We start from the raw sequence: 15,705 nt of genomic DNA, 5'->3' as shown, positions 1-15,705 counted from the left end.
TGGAACAGGAATCCCATCAGTTTCAAGAACTTTCAAGTCCCTTATTAAAGGTTTCAGTATTTCATCAATACCGTATTTCTTAGCATCTTGTGCATGAAACAGTGATACCAAATGGATGTTCATCAGGGCAGAATTCAGCTTTGGAGGAAGGTTTCTGAGAGTGAAGTAAAGGCAGCCAACTTTATGAATACCTTTTTTTGACCCAAGAGGATTTGCACATTCAAAATCATCATAGTATAATTGTATTTGGAGAGCAAATCTATGAACTGAAAACAAAGGATGACTTTTAAAATAGTTTCCATCACAAAAGTCTTCATAAACGTCAGATTGAGTAACTGTTTGAATCATCTCACAAATTTTTTCATTTCTTAAAATGAACTTGAATGTTTTTAGAATAGGAATATAGATGAATTTATCATTGACAGGAATTTGTTCGTAAGTCCCAGTTGTTTTATTTCGTCTGGTATCATACCTAACACCAAGATGCAGTTCAACTGGCTGCACAATACCCCATTTGTCCTTGAAATACTTCTTCCATTTGGTATCAGAGTTCAACTGGCTAAAAGGGTTTTCCAAACTTTTAAAGACCTCTTCTATGGCTGACTTGCATGAGTTGTTCTCTGGGATTAAGTTCAATATTTGGTCCTGAATATTAGATTGCAGATCTTCCACAAATTCCTGTAAATTCTCAATAGTAGAAAGAACAACAGTATTTGGTACACCGCTTCCCAAAAGCTTTGCTACAATGGAAGCACTCATATCTTTCTTGTGACTGGACATTGGCGCGACTGTTACAGCATTTTGGCACTGAGATGAAGTTGAGGGTAGTTCATTTATGGACAGAGAATTGTTGCATTCTTCTGTGTCATAGTTGGAAAGGGTTTCATGAGGCACGCATATGTTATCAGTTAAACCATGTATCTTGATAAGATGTCTCCTAAACCCAGAATAACTAGAGAACTGCAAACAGCAACCTGTCTGACCACATTTTAGTCTTAGATTTTTTCCTGGATACATTCCATGAATTTGTTTTAGATGCCTGAACAAAAGCAAAACTGTACCAAAGGATGAAGTGCAGAGGAAACAACTCAACATTTTGGTTGAATAAACTAGTTACTGCTTGTTCAACAGCCTTGCTCTCAGCTCTTTGACTCTTGGAGTTTCTTCAGATCTACCTATGTCAATATTGTACACAGTTGTCTGCAAAAATGTGTACAGGCTGGACAGAGAATCATCGTACTTCACACTGAAGACAAAATGAGACTTAAACAGCTCGTCAAAAGCCCCCAGGGATGTACATGACTGACATGGTACAAGCTTTTTGTCCAAGACAATGTAAAAGTTGAAAACCTGCGCTTTTGAAGTCCCTGTGGCAAGAAGATAAGGCTGAGAGCCTCCTTTGGTGGTCATCAGATGATCCTCAAGGCTTTGACATGACTGAAACACAATGAAAACATCACCTTATAAATAATTTGCTTAAAAAAAAAATTCAATTTACTGCAGTATTTTGAATGAAATAGTCTTTTTCACAAACCTTTTGAAATTTCACCAGATGATCTGCTGCCTCTTCTACGCTGATTTTCTTGGGCCGTTTTCTTCCAGTTGGTTGTGGTGTGAGAAGATGCAGCAGGACAAGAAGAGAAGACATATCACTGTCCCACTCTGGAAATGGAGTAAATAACACTAGTTATTTTAAAATGGCCTATTTTGTGCATCTCTAGATTCTGTCATACCTTGTATTTGTTTTATAATACTTTAAAAAAAGAAAGTAAAAGTGTGCTAGTTACAACAAATGTACGTTAGAGACCAGAACATTATTTATGTTAAACATTAAATAAACTTTTATGCAAACAGATTTCAGTTATTTAACAATACAATTCGTTCTTCTGGGAAGTAATCAATAGAATCCTTGCGCATCCTGGAGATTTTTTTTAATTCTTATGACGTACCTGGATCATCAGTGGTGTCAGATCCTTCATTCAGAGCAGATGCCAGATGTCGTTTTAGAAGTGAGGTTTCCTTTAGGTTCTTGGCCTCCTGGATGACTTTGTCTTTAAAACTGGAGTTCCATTTTTGCAGGAACTTTGATGCGGCCTCTTCTCCAAACATCATTGAGAAGTCTTGCAAAATCTAATTAAAAAGGAAAGGACAACTATTTCAGCTAACTAACATAAACCTAATATTTTAATACAACTTTTTCAAATTAATTTTTAATACTTACCAATCCTTTAGTGTCCAAGAAGCGAGGAAACATTTGTAGTACATCAGCCGAGTGCTGTGGATCGTGCAGAATTTTCTGACGGTACTGGAAGGTTTCTCTCATCTTCTGGAAGACTAAGTCACAGTTTGNGTGCAGCGTGGGTTCTCTCTGGGTTCTCCGGCTTCCTCCCACACAGTCCAAAAACATGTTGAGGTTAGTAAAGTTATTATCAAGTTTTAATGTCAACATTCAGAGGATGTGGTCAGGAACACACATTAAGTTCTGTGATAACAAAGGAGTAATGACCGAAAGAACGAGATCGCGGATACAAGCGGCCGAAATGAGTTTCCTCCGCAGGGTGGCTGAGTGCTCCCTTAGAGATAGGGTGAGGAGCTCAGTCACGGAGGAGGAGCTCAGAGTAGAGCTGCTGCTCCTCCACATCGAAAGGAGCCAGTTGATTGCTCGGGCATCTTTTCCGGGTGCCTCCTGGACGTCTCCCTGGGGAGGTGTTCTGGGCGCGTCCCACTGGGAGGAGACCTCGGGGAAGACCCAGGACACACTGGAGGGACTATGTCTCCCAGCTGGCCTGGGAACGCCTAGGGGTCCCCCTGGAAGAGCTGGGGGAAGTGTGTGTGGATCGGGAAGTCTGGGCGGCTTTGCTAAGGCTGCTGCCTCCGCGACCCGACTCCGGATAAGCGGGAGAAGATGGATGGATGGATGGACAACAAAGGAGGAACCAACAAACACTCAAAACATGTTCTCCAGATGTTATCGAGATCTCAGATGACAGAAGTTTAACAATGTTCCAGTAATGTAACATATTAAAGGTAGAACATTTTTCCTTTGTGTTGAGGGAACACATTATAGAACGTTCTTGTATAAGGACGATAACGGTAACAAAAGAAGGATGNCACACTCACATTCACACCTACGGACAATTTAGAATCACCAATGAACCTGTTATAATTAAGTATGATTCAAGCTATTATGTGTTCTGAGTCTGTATTTTTCCATGAAGCCTATGGTTCTTATAATTAATCAAGTTTCAAGTTATTATGTATTCTGAGTTTGTATTTTGCACTGAGCTTATGTCTTTGAAGATAATGTGGCCGGTGAGAACCGGTTCACACACTTGGAGATAGCGGAAACTCCTCTTTTCTATCAGATATGATTGTTACTTTAGTTACACGCCGTACCAACAACATCCACACACGTTGCTTACCAAAAATGTCAAGGATGTGGACAGAGCTGCTACGCTGCATAGCAGAGCGTTCCAGCACCGTGACAGACTGTAATCTTGCAGTGTTCTTCCTTTTTCGTTGATGGATTGTGTTTTTTGTGATTGTGCAATACATTAAAATGTCAATAAAAACGACCAAACAGGTGAAATGACAACTGTAAAATAACATAAAATATCTGCAATGTTGCTTTAAATTACCATAGAAATGACTTTTTTATATATCAATGATTTGAAAGTTGTTTTTTTTAGATGAAAAGACACATTTTAAAATTTATTTAAATTTCATAAATGTTTCATTTTTATCTAATAGATCAAACTGTTAACTTCACGACGGTGAACATATTTTTAAAATTAGACACAGTCAGTGGTAAAAACAAACAGAAAAAGAAGCATTGGTCGTGTAATTTTAAATACATGTTTGTTAAATGAAAGCTTAAAAAAGTTAATGTCAAAATATATGTAGTCAGAATACAGTTTCTGACGTTACACCAGTGATGCACGATATTCAAATGTCTGGCCGATGCTGATATCTGATACTAAGATTTCTGATGTTACTGATGTCGATATTCAATTTTTGTTCACACTGAAAAATGAGTATAAATAAGCACTGTGAGAAAACTATTCTTCTTTATTACAAAAGTAAAACATATTTAAACATATTTAAGTCCAGGACTATTTAAGTAAAAACATCTGTGAAATAGCAGCGACATCAAACGTAGAGACGAAGGCGCTGATGTCAGACAATCATCGGCTACATTTGTTCATCGAACCGATACCGATGTGGTCGCCGATATATCGTGCATCCCTACATCACACGTATATATTTTGTCATTGTGTCTGTTTATATTCTAATTGTTATAATGATTTCATTCAAATGGAAAATGACTACATTTTTCTAATTATTTTCCATCTTTAACAGTTTTTTTCTTGTTTTTTGTGCCTCAGCTGCTGAAACATTTCGCCAAAGTTTCTCTTCTGTCTTTACAGCGAAGGTCACAGGGAGGCCACCAAAACTCTCGTAGTTTCTCCTCAGGAACGTGTGAAGTGAGCGTGAACCAGCTGAACAATCTGTGCAAGCGTTCAGTGCAACACCATTTCAATATTTGCATTCCTCACTGTCAAAGTGGCTGAAACATTTCTGCAAAGAGCAGACATTCCAGCGATAAATCCAGATGGACCTCCGGCTTCCAGCGAATGGGTTTGACGGTTCTTCAGACTGAGCAGACGTGCAGCCTCTCCCTGCACCAGACATCTGAGGTCAAACACAATAAAAACCTTGTGCAGTATTTGTTTTTACACACACACACACACTAGGATGCGGGCTTTATGACACTGTGGACAAAGCCGTGCAATATTAATGCTTCTGTCGCTGTTAGTGAGAGAACCTGTGCAACGGTTTATTTTTAATTTTCAGCACTGATATTCCTTAAATTCTCCCCTTTGCTGCTGTGACAATGCAAATGTCCCCACCGTGGGATTATGAAAGGCTCATATTATGTCTTAAATATTACAAAACCTCCTCAGATTTATTGATCCCCTTAAATTAAAGAAAAGGCAAAATTCACAACAGTCACTCAAATAACTAGAAACTGAAAAAAGTAATAATAAATAAAAATTTGCTAAATTATAATTTAGTGAAATAAGATGTTGCTTTTGAATTGTGGTTGAAAAGAATAATTAAAAAAAAAATAAAACTGTCCCGGACAAATTGGAGCGCTTTGCTGTTGAGCAGCCGGTTCTAAAACACCAGATGGCCGTGGCCATAAAGGGGGGATGAGGATGCATCTCAGGTGATGGCAGCAAGAGAAAAGTCCGAAAAACAATGACAAGGAGAGAAAAGACAAAACAAGAAAACCTGACACCTTCATCAGCCGATGCTAACGACGTGCCGATGTCCTCGTGCCTCTCTAATGGAAGCTATATTCTGCGTCAGGTTTTCTTTTCAAAGTCTTCGACAGTCGGCTTTTACAGCAGATCCTGCCTGGGTGTCCTGCTGTCTGAAGCAAATTATTCTCCGGCTGTATTGGCAGATGAAGTCTGTATAGAGGATGTTTCCTAAATGAAGAGTAACGAGCGCCGTATCAGCGCCGCTCAGTCCACTCGGCGGGTGATTAAGTAGCTACTTCCGAGGCTTTCCGGCTGAATTCGGGAAACGCATCAGAGGACTGGGATTGAATTTGCACAAATTAAAAAGGAGCAAAATGAAAGAGGTGTCTCGAGGTGATTTGTCTTTTCTTTTTTAACCAGACAGATGAAATCCACCACGTTAACAAGGCCTTTATTTGCCCACACTGGCGTTTTAATTACATCCACCCTCAGCTCACGCGTTGTCAGGAATAGACGGATGGTGGAGGGTGTGAGGAGAAAATCTAGGGCGAGGGAAGATGTAGCGTGACGGGACGGAGGATAAACGAGGAGAAACCCGGGAGGAAATTGGCAAGCGAGCTTCCTCATCAATCAGCGAGCGCAGGACAAGATTTGTAAAGCAGATAGAGGAAGGAGAAATCAATAGAGACGGAGGGTCCTGCACACAGACAGCAGAACAAATTGCATGCAGACCTCCTTCCTCTTTTACAGCATCCAACCCTTCGACCTTGCATCACTTTCTCTGGTTTCTGTTGGCAGAGATGCAGCGCTCGTCCCAGATCCCTGTTTGGTTTGTTTCTAAGGATGCGACCTTTTGGCCCCCTGAGCTCAGATGGACACACGACAGCGAGCGTCCTTAAAGGTGAAGAGTCACGACGTAAATCCTAGAAAACGTACGAAGAAGCTGCATGTGCTGTGAATTACAAAACTGAAGCAGAGCAACTAATGTAGGGATTGAGCTCTCAAAGATCGCAGGCTGCTGGCGCGATTACAAGGGTTGTTGTCAAATGTATGGTGGCCCCAGAAGGACAAACTACAGTAAGCAAAACACAATAAAAACAAATAACAACAAGGATATTTCACAAAATGCAAAAAAAAAGTACTGCAGAAAATTTTCACAAACAATATTTTCCAAGTAAACAAAGTAAAAGAGACAAGTTGTCGTTTTCACCTGAAGTTGTCGCCTACAGTTATGTGAAATGTAATAAATAACTGCTGTTTTTGGGGGTTTTTTTTAGACATAGTTGTGACTCGATAATCCGACACTAAATGTAAAACCTTCTTCTATGTCGCATAGTGTTGTGCATGAATATATTATACATTGTGTGAAGTATAGTCCTTAAGGCTTAAAAGAAACAGGAAGTTACATTTATGCACGAAACTTCTTCTTTCTGTGAGGCCTTTGGGTTTTTGCCTTATATGGTTTTACAGGACAAGCAGCTGACAGAGTCAGATGAAGATACAGTTACTCGAGTGTGATGGAAATGGGCTGTAACCAACTGTTTTGTGAGATAATTATACATCATGTGATTTAAAAGTATAAAGAAGGGTCACAGGAAAAGGGAAGTGTCTTACTCTGTCTGATGCCAGGGAGAGTTTGACCCAGAGCTCTGTAACGCAATATTCAGCTGTGATTAAATTGATTAATTGAGACCGATCTGAATCTTGTCTCATCTTTACAAACGAACACGCGGAGAAAAGACAGTTTCTCCCAACAATAGCAAGGCTGTCGGATTGTCAAGACGGAGGTCCAGATACAAGGAGGGCTTGATGCTGGAAGGCTCATTAGTTGTTCATTATTGTTCATAGTTGTTATAATAACTAGTGTGTTGTTAGAACACGACGCACCTTGTTCAAATACAGTTTGGAAACGTGGGCCTTCAGCAACGCTTCAGTGTCGTTTTGTTCTCCGTCTGCAGCTCTGACGCTCACAACTCTTCAACCTAAACAGCTGACCACACCAGACTATTCCAGATATTTCTTCTGGTTGTTGATCAGTGAGAATTCAGAACCTCTTGAGTAGTTGTTGTTCAGGTAAAGTTTATTGAGCCGATGCTTTCTGCTCAGGTTTGTGTTCACAGAAGGACGATGCTCTCTGGAACCTTTTAAAGGCCTCTTCTGCTTTTTAAAAATATCCTTCACTGGAAAACTGAAGGAGATGGATGAAAACTTTTGACTTTGAAGAAAGTTGTAAAAAAAAGTCTCTTATTTTTCTGGTGTTTAGCAAAAATATATAATGCTGGTAATCCTGACTGACCTGAAACAGGAAAAGTTTACTCACATTTAATGTCAGACGGTGAGATAAAAAGCTTTTATGTCTTTGTACACAGTGGATGTGAACTTCTGGTTTTAACTGTATGTCTGCAATTCACAGAAGTGATTTGATTAAAACAAACAAAACAATCTTTCCCACTTGAAAATTGCACATGAATGTGGGGAAAAGCTGAGTTTTACAACAGCTTTAGAGGTTTTTTTTAAATATACAATACAATATAAATAAACTGATTAATCCCACTAGAGCCAAACATAGTGACGTACTAGATGCATTTGCTAAAAGAAAGAAGACTTCTCCTCATGCTCACGTCTCCTCTTTATTAACTAGAGGCTGTTTTCATGCGGTTTGTTGCTTTTAAATATTCAGAAACTTTAATTTGAGCTGAAATGAAACGACACAGAACAGCAGGTGGCGACACGGAGCTCACAAACTATGAAACTGATCATCAATATCAATCCAAGTCATAAACAGGTATTTGTTTTAAACTGTTTTGTTGTTTTTTTTCTACCTGTGTTGCTGTAGTCTGACCCTTGGCCTGGCTGTGTTTGATATTTCCCAACACTGACCTGTAAATACAGCCGTCCGGGAAATCATTTTGAAATCTGGACTCTAAACAGATAAATCAGTGTTGTGGGAGCTCTTCCAAACGCTGGTGAGCGCTGCTGCGTTTGTGTGGATGTTACACACCTTTACTCTGAGATTAGGATGTGTTTACTGAGCTAGCTGTTATGGTTTGTTCTGTAATAACATCATAATGTAGGAATAATGTGTAAATCATCCATCCATCATCTCTACACCTTAGTCCTCACTAGGGTGGTGGAGGCCTGGAGTCTGTCCCAGCTGACTCAGGGTGAAGGCAGGTTCACCTGGACAGGTAACCAGTCTATCACAGGGCTCCACTTAGAGACAGACAAGCAAGCACACTCACATTCACACCTACGGACAATTTAGAATCACCAATTAACCTCAACATGTCCAAAGTTATGAAGTAATGCCACATAGTGTTGATTTTCAGATATATATATTTTTTGGTCAAAGTATTCTTCCAAACTGTGGAGTTCACTTGAGTCTCTGAGGTCGATGTTTAAACAAGAGAAAGAGAGAGAGGAGTCTGCCGTGTTATTCCTCCTCTGCTTGGTGTGGGCTGACGTGCTCGCTGCATTGTGTTGACAGAGCTACAGTGTGACAGCAGTGTTTACTCCACGTTTCCTAGCTTTTGCGGGAATCGACTTCAACAATTATTAACCAGTTCTGATCTGAGCTCATCGCTCTGCTTTGTCATGCGTTATTTGGATTCCCGACACAATGTGTGCGACACATCTTGGCTTTGTGCTTCTGGTTTGGTTTCCTGCAGTGCTACACGGTAAGATTGTTCAATGTGTCACCTAGAATCCTTTTCATTGCCTTCAAACAAATCACTGTGCATTTGTTTGTGATTGTTTCAGCACAAAAGTCATCCAAACCGTGTCTCGCTCCTGAGCTGAACGGCGGCTATTTAGTGCCTCAAAAACAAACTTATCTTCATGAAGAAGAGGTGACTTACGCCTGCGATGTGGGAAAGAAACCGGCAGTGGAGGGCTGGTGGGCAACAAGCACATGTGAAAATGGCAAATGGTCTCCTAAACCACAGTGCATAGGTAAGTGAAGCCCTGCAGAAATGGTAGGAGTCAGTTGTTATTGCATTTTTGCAGATTATTTTCAAGAATTTGTTCTGCAAAACATTAATGTCATGCATCTCTCACTGTGTGTCACTGTGAAGTAGTGAAATTAACTTTATCCTTATTGCATGTTTGAATTATGTTGTTCAATTTTGAGCCAACAATAGTCACATTTATATCTTAACGGGGAAAAATGAAATCTGAATTCAACTGTTAAATCCACATACTTGCCGACTATCATTTGTAAAAGGAAAAAATATATATTGTAGAGGTATTCACTCCCTTACAAGTTTTATTGTTTGATAAAAAAGTGATTGCACAAGTGTTCGTCCCCTTCAAGTCAGCATTTAGCAGATGCAGCGTTGAGCCTGTAGCTTCCTATCAGCCTCACACACTCTGGCTCTTCTCAAAACTGCTCAAGCTTGGTGAGGATGATTCCCTTTCCAAGTGCAGCCACAAACTCTTGACTGGATTGAGGTCTGAGCGCCGACTCAGCCGCTCCAGAACACTCACCTTGTTGTCTTTAAACCTTTTCTTTGTAGTTTTGACTGTTTGCTTCGGGTCATTGTCCCAATCGTCTCCCAAGTCGTAGTTCTCTTCAGGACATCAGGTTGCCCTCCAGAATTCCTCAATACATTNGTCCGGGAAATCATTTTGAAATCTGGACTCTAAACAGATAAATCAGTGTTGTGGGAGCTCTTCCAAACGCTGGTGAGCGCTGCTGCGTTTGTGTGGATGTTACACACCTTTACTCTGAGATTAGGATGTGTTTACTGAGCTAGCTGTTATGGTTTGTTCTGTAATAACATCATAATGTAGGAATAATGTGTAAATCATCCATCCATCATCTCTACACCTTAGTCCTCACTAGGGTGGTGGAGGCCTGGAGTCTGTCCCAGCTGACTCAGGGTGAAGGCAGGTTCACCTGGACAGGTAACCAGTCTATCACAGGGCTCCACTTAGAGACAGACAAGCAAGCACACTCACATTCACACCTACGGACAATTTAGAATCACCAATTAACCTCAACATGTCCAAAGTTATGAAGTAATGCCACATAGTGTTGATTTTCAGATATATATATTTTTTGGTCAAAGTATTCTTCCAAACTGTGGAGTTCACTTGAGTCTCTGAGGTCGATGTTTAAACAAGAGAAAGAGAGAGAGGAGTCTGCCGTGTTATTCCTCCTCTGCTTTGTGTGGACTGACGTGCTCGCTGCATTGTGTTGACAGAGCTACAGTGTGACAGCAGTGTTTACTCCATGTTTCCTAACTTTTGCGGGAATCGACCTCAACAATTATTAACCGGTTCTGATCTGAGCTCATCGCTCTGCTTTGTCGTGCGTTATTTGGATTCCCGACACAATGTGTGCGACACATCTTGGCTTTTTGCTTCTGGTTTGGTTTCCTGCAGTGCTACACGGTAAGAATGTTCAATGTGTCATCTAGAATCATCACAACTAATTTCACTTGAGTGCTCATTTGTTTGTGACTGTTTCAGCACAAGAGGAAGAACAACCGTGTCTTGCTCCACAGCTGGATGGTGGTTGTTTAATACCAAGACGACAAACTTATCCTCATGAATCAAAGCTCCATTACACCTGTGGTGAGGGACAAAAACCACCAGTGGAGGGCTGGTGGGCAACAAGCACATGCGAAAATGGCAAATGGTCTCCTGAACCACAGTGTATGGGTAAGTGTTCTGTAACATCTCATAACCCTACAATAGCGTAACCTTTAATCTGCGGCATTTTCAGTTATCTGTTCTGCAAAAGGGCTGCACGGTGGCTCGGTGATTAGCACCGTTGCCTCGCAACAAGAAGGTCGCTGGTTTGCATCCTGGTGAGGACACCTGGGATCTTTCAAGTTTTAACCAACAATAGGTTTATTTATATCCTCAGGGGAAAAATGATAATTACAATTAAATTGTTATATCCACATTTCACGGTTTATTAGGGAACCCACGTGTAGACATGGATAAGGACGAGGAGACTAGAGGCATTGAAGTGAGCAATTATTAACGAAGGTGAAATGCGTGGTGTGCTATATCAAAAACCAACTGAACCAAGACGACCAGGGGACTGAGTGAGCGAGCAAACTAAAGACTTTGTTAACTAAGGAGAACTCAACAGAGAAGACCAAGAACACGAGCTAAGAAACGATTGGGTTGACACTAATCACAGGAGGAGACAGGAGACAGAATCTATAGGGAAGACACACGAAATTATGAGACAGAGCTAACCAAAACCAAGTATTTGTTTCTCTTGAAAGCCAATATGTAGAGCTCAAATTGCTCCATACCTAAAATAGAATTGCTTTTGAAATGCAAATCCATCCATCCATCCATTAGCTGTACCCACTTTATCCTGTCAAGTTTTCAACATCTGAAACTGTGGGCCTCAGACAAAGCTTAGAAAAAAGTTGCACCCTCAAACCTATTTAGTTTAGTTGCTTGATTTTGCTGAATGTCTGCATCCCCAGGGGGTCACAATTATGTTATTTTCAGATCAGATATATCCACACAAATAACTCAAAGACAGTTAAAAGACCTTCACAGTTTTTTTTTTTCTTCTTTTCCCACAGATGAAACAGCCTGCCTTCCACCAACTATCCCCAATGGAAAATACATAGAAAACCAAAATGGTTGGTATGCAGAGCACCACAACCTTATGGTAACATGTCATGACGGATATGAACTCAAAGGCAACTCTGGAAGAAGCAGGTGCATAAATGGAACATGGTCCTCTTTGCCTGTCTGTGAAAGTAAGTCTTTCAGATCTGCAGGTTTGAATTTCCAGGAACTACTCGTGTAGCTGTCTTTACTTTTTATCTCTCTCTTTTTTACAGAAAGTCCCAATGCATGTGGTGAGCCTCCTCAGATCCCCCATGGAGTCATCATTGGTCTGGGACAGCAGAAGGTGTTTGGTGCAAATTCCAAAGTGCTGTATCAATGTGAAAGTGGGTATACAACTGATGGGACAACCACCCAAACATCTGTCCTTTGCTCGTCTGGAAACTGGCTTGGAATCCCATCATGTGGTAAGTGGACAGTGGACTGAGATCCATCCATCCATCCGTCATCTCTACACCTTAATCCTCACTAGGGTCGTGGGGGCCTGGAGTCTGTCCCAGCTGACTCAGGGTGAAGGCAGGTTCACCTGGACAGGTAACCAGTCTATCACAGGGCTCCACTTAGAGACAAACAACCAAGCACACTCACATTCACACCGCACCGGGCCACCTGTCCATCTCGTGCTCCATTTTCCCATCACTCGTGAACAAGATCCCGAGATATTTAAACTTCCTTGCTTGAGGAAGCAACCCCCCCCCCCGGAGGTGGAAATCCACTGGTTTCCGGCAGACGACCATGGCCTTGGACTTGGAAGTACTGATCCGTATCCCCGTCGCTTCGCACTCGGCTGCAAACTGCTCCAGTGCGTGCTGAAGGTCAAAGTCTGATGAAGCCAGCAGTACCACATCATCCGCAAAAAGCAGAGAATTGATCCTGAGGTCCCCAAACCAGACACCCTCCTCACCCTGACTGCGCCTTGAGATCCTGTCCATGAAAACCACAAACAGGATCGGGGACAAGGGGCAGCCCTGGCGGAGTCCAACACCCACTGGGAACGTGTTCGACTTATTGCCGACAATGCACACACAGCTCGCACTTTGGTTGTACAGGGACTGAATTGCTCGTAGCAGCAAGCTTGGTACCCCATACTCCCTCAGTACCCCCCACAGAGTCCCTCGAGGAACACAGTCATAGGCCTTCTCCAGAGCCACAAAGCACATGTGGACTGGCAGGTCGAATTCCCAATCCCCCCTCAGCAACTCCGCAAGGGTAAAGAGCTGGTCCACTGTTCCACGACCAGGACGGAATTCGCATTGCTCCTCCTGAATCTAAGGTTCGACAATTGGCCAGAGTCTCCTTTCCAGCACCCGAGAGTAGTTCAGTAGTTCAGTAATTTCCCAGACTGGGATAAATCAAGCATTTTTCTATTCTATTCTATTCTATTCTATTCTATTCTATTCTATTCTATTCTAGAGTAAATTTTCCCGGGGAGGCTGAGAAGTGTGATTCCCTGGTAATTGGAACACACTCTCTGGTCCCCCTTTTTGAAAATGGGAATCACCACCCCAGTCTGCCACTCCACAGGCACCGTACCCGATGTCCACGCGACATTGAAGAGAAGTGTCAGCCATGATAGTCCGACAATGTCCAGAACCTTTAGCATCTCAGGGCAAATCTCATCCACACCTGGCGCTTTGCCACCGAGGAGCTTTTTAACTACCTCGGCAACCTCCACCACGGATATGGACGCAGAAACCCCTGAGTCTTCAGGCTCTGCCCCCTCAGCAGAGGACGTGTTTACCAGGTTCAGGAGTTCCTCGAAGTGTTCCTTCCACCGCTCAACAAGATCCCCAGTCTGGGTCAGCAGTTCTCCTCCTCGGCTGTACACAGCCTGGGTGACTCTCTGCCTCTCCTTTCTGAGGCGTCGGACAGTGTGCCAGAACTTCCACATCCCAAGAGCTAGTCTATGCCACCAGGGGGTGGTACGCCAGGACACCCACTCCTATCTACCACCCAGTGGGCATAGCACCCAACCCCGATCCTCTGCCCTGAGGGTGGTGGCCCTCTGAGCAGCGGCCCCATGTCACTTGTTTGGGCTGTGCCCGACCGAGCCCCACGGGGCCCCAAGGCTCAGCCACCAGGCGCTCCCTGGTGAGCTCCCCCCCGCAGGCCTGGCTCCAGGAGGGTGCCCCGGTCTGTAATTTAAACTCAAATGTCTAAAGTAAAATTGGCTTCATAACTAATTCTTTTGTTAGTTCATGGTTTTTAGTCCTGACCTCCATCTGAACTTGTCTGGACAACTTCAGACAGTTGAGACTGGTAAATAAAAAATACCTTTTATTGTTTCGAATTCGTCTAACTTCATGTAGGTTATTAGTTTAACAGAATTTCAGTAGTGAATTTAGGGTCAAACCTTGATGCGATTACCGTTTTTCTGAACTAAACAAGTCCGGCTGTTGAGATGCCCCCTTTGTATCTGCTCCTTCCGTCTGGTCTGCACCATTTAAAAATTCTAAAGAGCGACCACACGAAAAACAAAACCGCGTTAATCGACTTATGTGTGTCACAAAACGGGTAAAGCATGACTCGGTCGCTGTCCATCTTGGGTCACCATGAACTCCATAAATGACAACAACAACTCTTATTGTCCACTTCCGGTTCAATCCCAGAGTTGGTACATTCCCTTTCCAGTTGATTTTACTTGTAAAAGTGTTTTGCACTTCCTGACCACCGTATACATCACTGTATCTAATGGCGTTGGTACGAAACCTATGGAATAGGAAGGTTTTGATTTACAATAAATATGAATTAAGAACCTAGTATTTTGACAAGTAATTTAATTACCTATAGCAAAGATAACCTTGCTATTTTTTTCCGAGTATAATGTAGGAAATGTCAAGCTAGTCTGTGAGAAATCAATAAAATCAAGATCTCACAGTGATACCTGACTGGTGTGTCTGCTTTACATCTTACAGGATCTTCGACCCCAACCTTTGCCCCAAGTACGTAAGCAGACTCATTTCTTATTTTGCATCATCCATGCCAGATTATACCTCAACTAACGAGGGCCTTTGACTGGGATATGTTTGTTCATCGTTTGCTAACCACTTGCAGTGAAGGTTCTCGCTCTTCTTATTGAAGGATTTGGTCTCAGGACGAGGAGAACAAAACGTGGAGTGAAATGTGAAGTCGATAAACGCCACAATGACGCATTTATTTTCATTAACTTCTCCATTTTTGCATTTCAGTTGACAGATGTGGGAGGGTCCCCATAGTTCGACACGGTGTCCTTATGCGAAGTGAGCGAAATTCTTTGACGTACGAGTGTCAAAGTTACTACAAACGGGTGGGTCCAGATACGGTGGTGTGCTACGGCGACGGCACGTGGTCCGAAGTGCCCACCTGCATAGGTACCGACGAGCTCACGGCTTTTATTCAAAAAATCTGCCAAAGATGTATGGGGGGGAAGAAATGTGCATTTATTTGTTTGTTGTTCCTTCTGTGCAGCTGCCTTCTGCTCCGTGATCACAGATGCACTCCCTCACTTATATCCTGCTGGAGTGAAACTCTTAGAAGAGGGTTCCAATGAGAAAATGTTGTGCAAGCCCCACCCAGACTGGTGGACGAATCACTATTCTCTGGTGCATTGCATTAATGGACAAGTGCGGTACTCCAAATGTAAGTTCAGCTTTTTATATGGACGGAAAGGTGACAAAATCCAACCAGCAGAATGAAACATGATGCTGTCGGAGCACCAACACTGCAATACTGACTTCCTTTGACAAGTAAATAAAATAGTCACTGCTGTGCTTCTGTATGACTGTTTACAGGTTGTGGCTGGTGGGAGCTAGACCGGGTGAGTGTTTCTCCATGATTTAAATGTCTTGAATGAAGC

The 15,705-nt window shown here is 42.3% G+C and overlaps 2 protein-coding genes across 4 annotated transcripts in view; one reads left to right on the top strand and one right to left on the bottom strand.

Annotated features, from left to right (window-relative positions):
• Positions 1-1,113: 1,113 nt before the first annotated feature.
• On the bottom strand, positions 1,114-2,323 carry LOC103368592 (uncharacterized). Its single transcript, XM_008297039.1, has 4 exons — positions 2,222-2,323; positions 1,967-2,130; positions 1,535-1,604; positions 1,114-1,437 (listed from the first exon to the last, which is right to left on the bottom strand). Exons 1-4 carry the CDS (start codon positions 2,321-2,323, stop codon positions 1,114-1,116), a joined length of 660 nt encoding a protein of 219 aa, XP_008295261.1.
• A 6,551-nt stretch (positions 2,324-8,874) lies between these two features.
• The window catches only part of LOC103360869 (complement factor H-like), a 14,993-nt gene continuing 8,162 nt past the window's right edge, over positions 8,875-15,705 (top strand). For 2 of the 3 annotated variants that reach the window (XM_008286895.1, XM_008286824.1), the window contains exons 1-2: positions 8,875-8,944; positions 9,027-9,218. In XM_008286895.1, coding sequence (XP_008285117.1) covers positions 8,887-8,944; positions 9,027-9,218 — 250 coding nt within the window. In that variant the 5' untranslated portion in view covers positions 8,875-8,886. Of the gene's footprint in view, positions 8,945-9,026; positions 9,219-10,868; positions 10,932-15,705 lie in introns of those variants that run through there. The other variant, XM_008286971.1, reaches the window with a different exon arrangement.

This window comes from Stegastes partitus, unplaced genomic scaffold, assembly GCF_000690725.1.
Source record: "Stegastes partitus isolate 25-593 unplaced genomic scaffold, Stegastes_partitus-1.0.2 Scaffold0, whole genome shotgun sequence".
Taxonomy (NCBI): Eukaryota; Metazoa; Chordata; class Actinopteri; family Pomacentridae; genus Stegastes; species Stegastes partitus.
The sequence above is the reverse complement of the archived record's forward strand: the minus strand, read 5'-3'. Positions and strand labels throughout refer to the sequence as shown.

What these genes read in the sequence shown, in the direction of transcription:
- LOC103368592 (XM_008297039.1), bottom strand. Translation starts at nt 2,323, where the DNA reads ATGAGAGAAACCTTCCAGTACCGTCAGAAAATTCTGCACGATCCACAG. An exon ending in TCTTGGACACTAAAGGATTG is followed by an intron (nt 2,131 to 2,221) that starts GTAAGTATTAAA and finishes CTTTTTAATTAG; the next exon opens with ATTTTGCAAGACTTCTCAAT. An exon ending in GCTCTGAATGAAGGATCTGA is followed by an intron (nt 1,605 to 1,966) that starts CACCACTGATGA and finishes CACACCACAACC; the next exon opens with AACTGGAAGAAAACGGCCCA.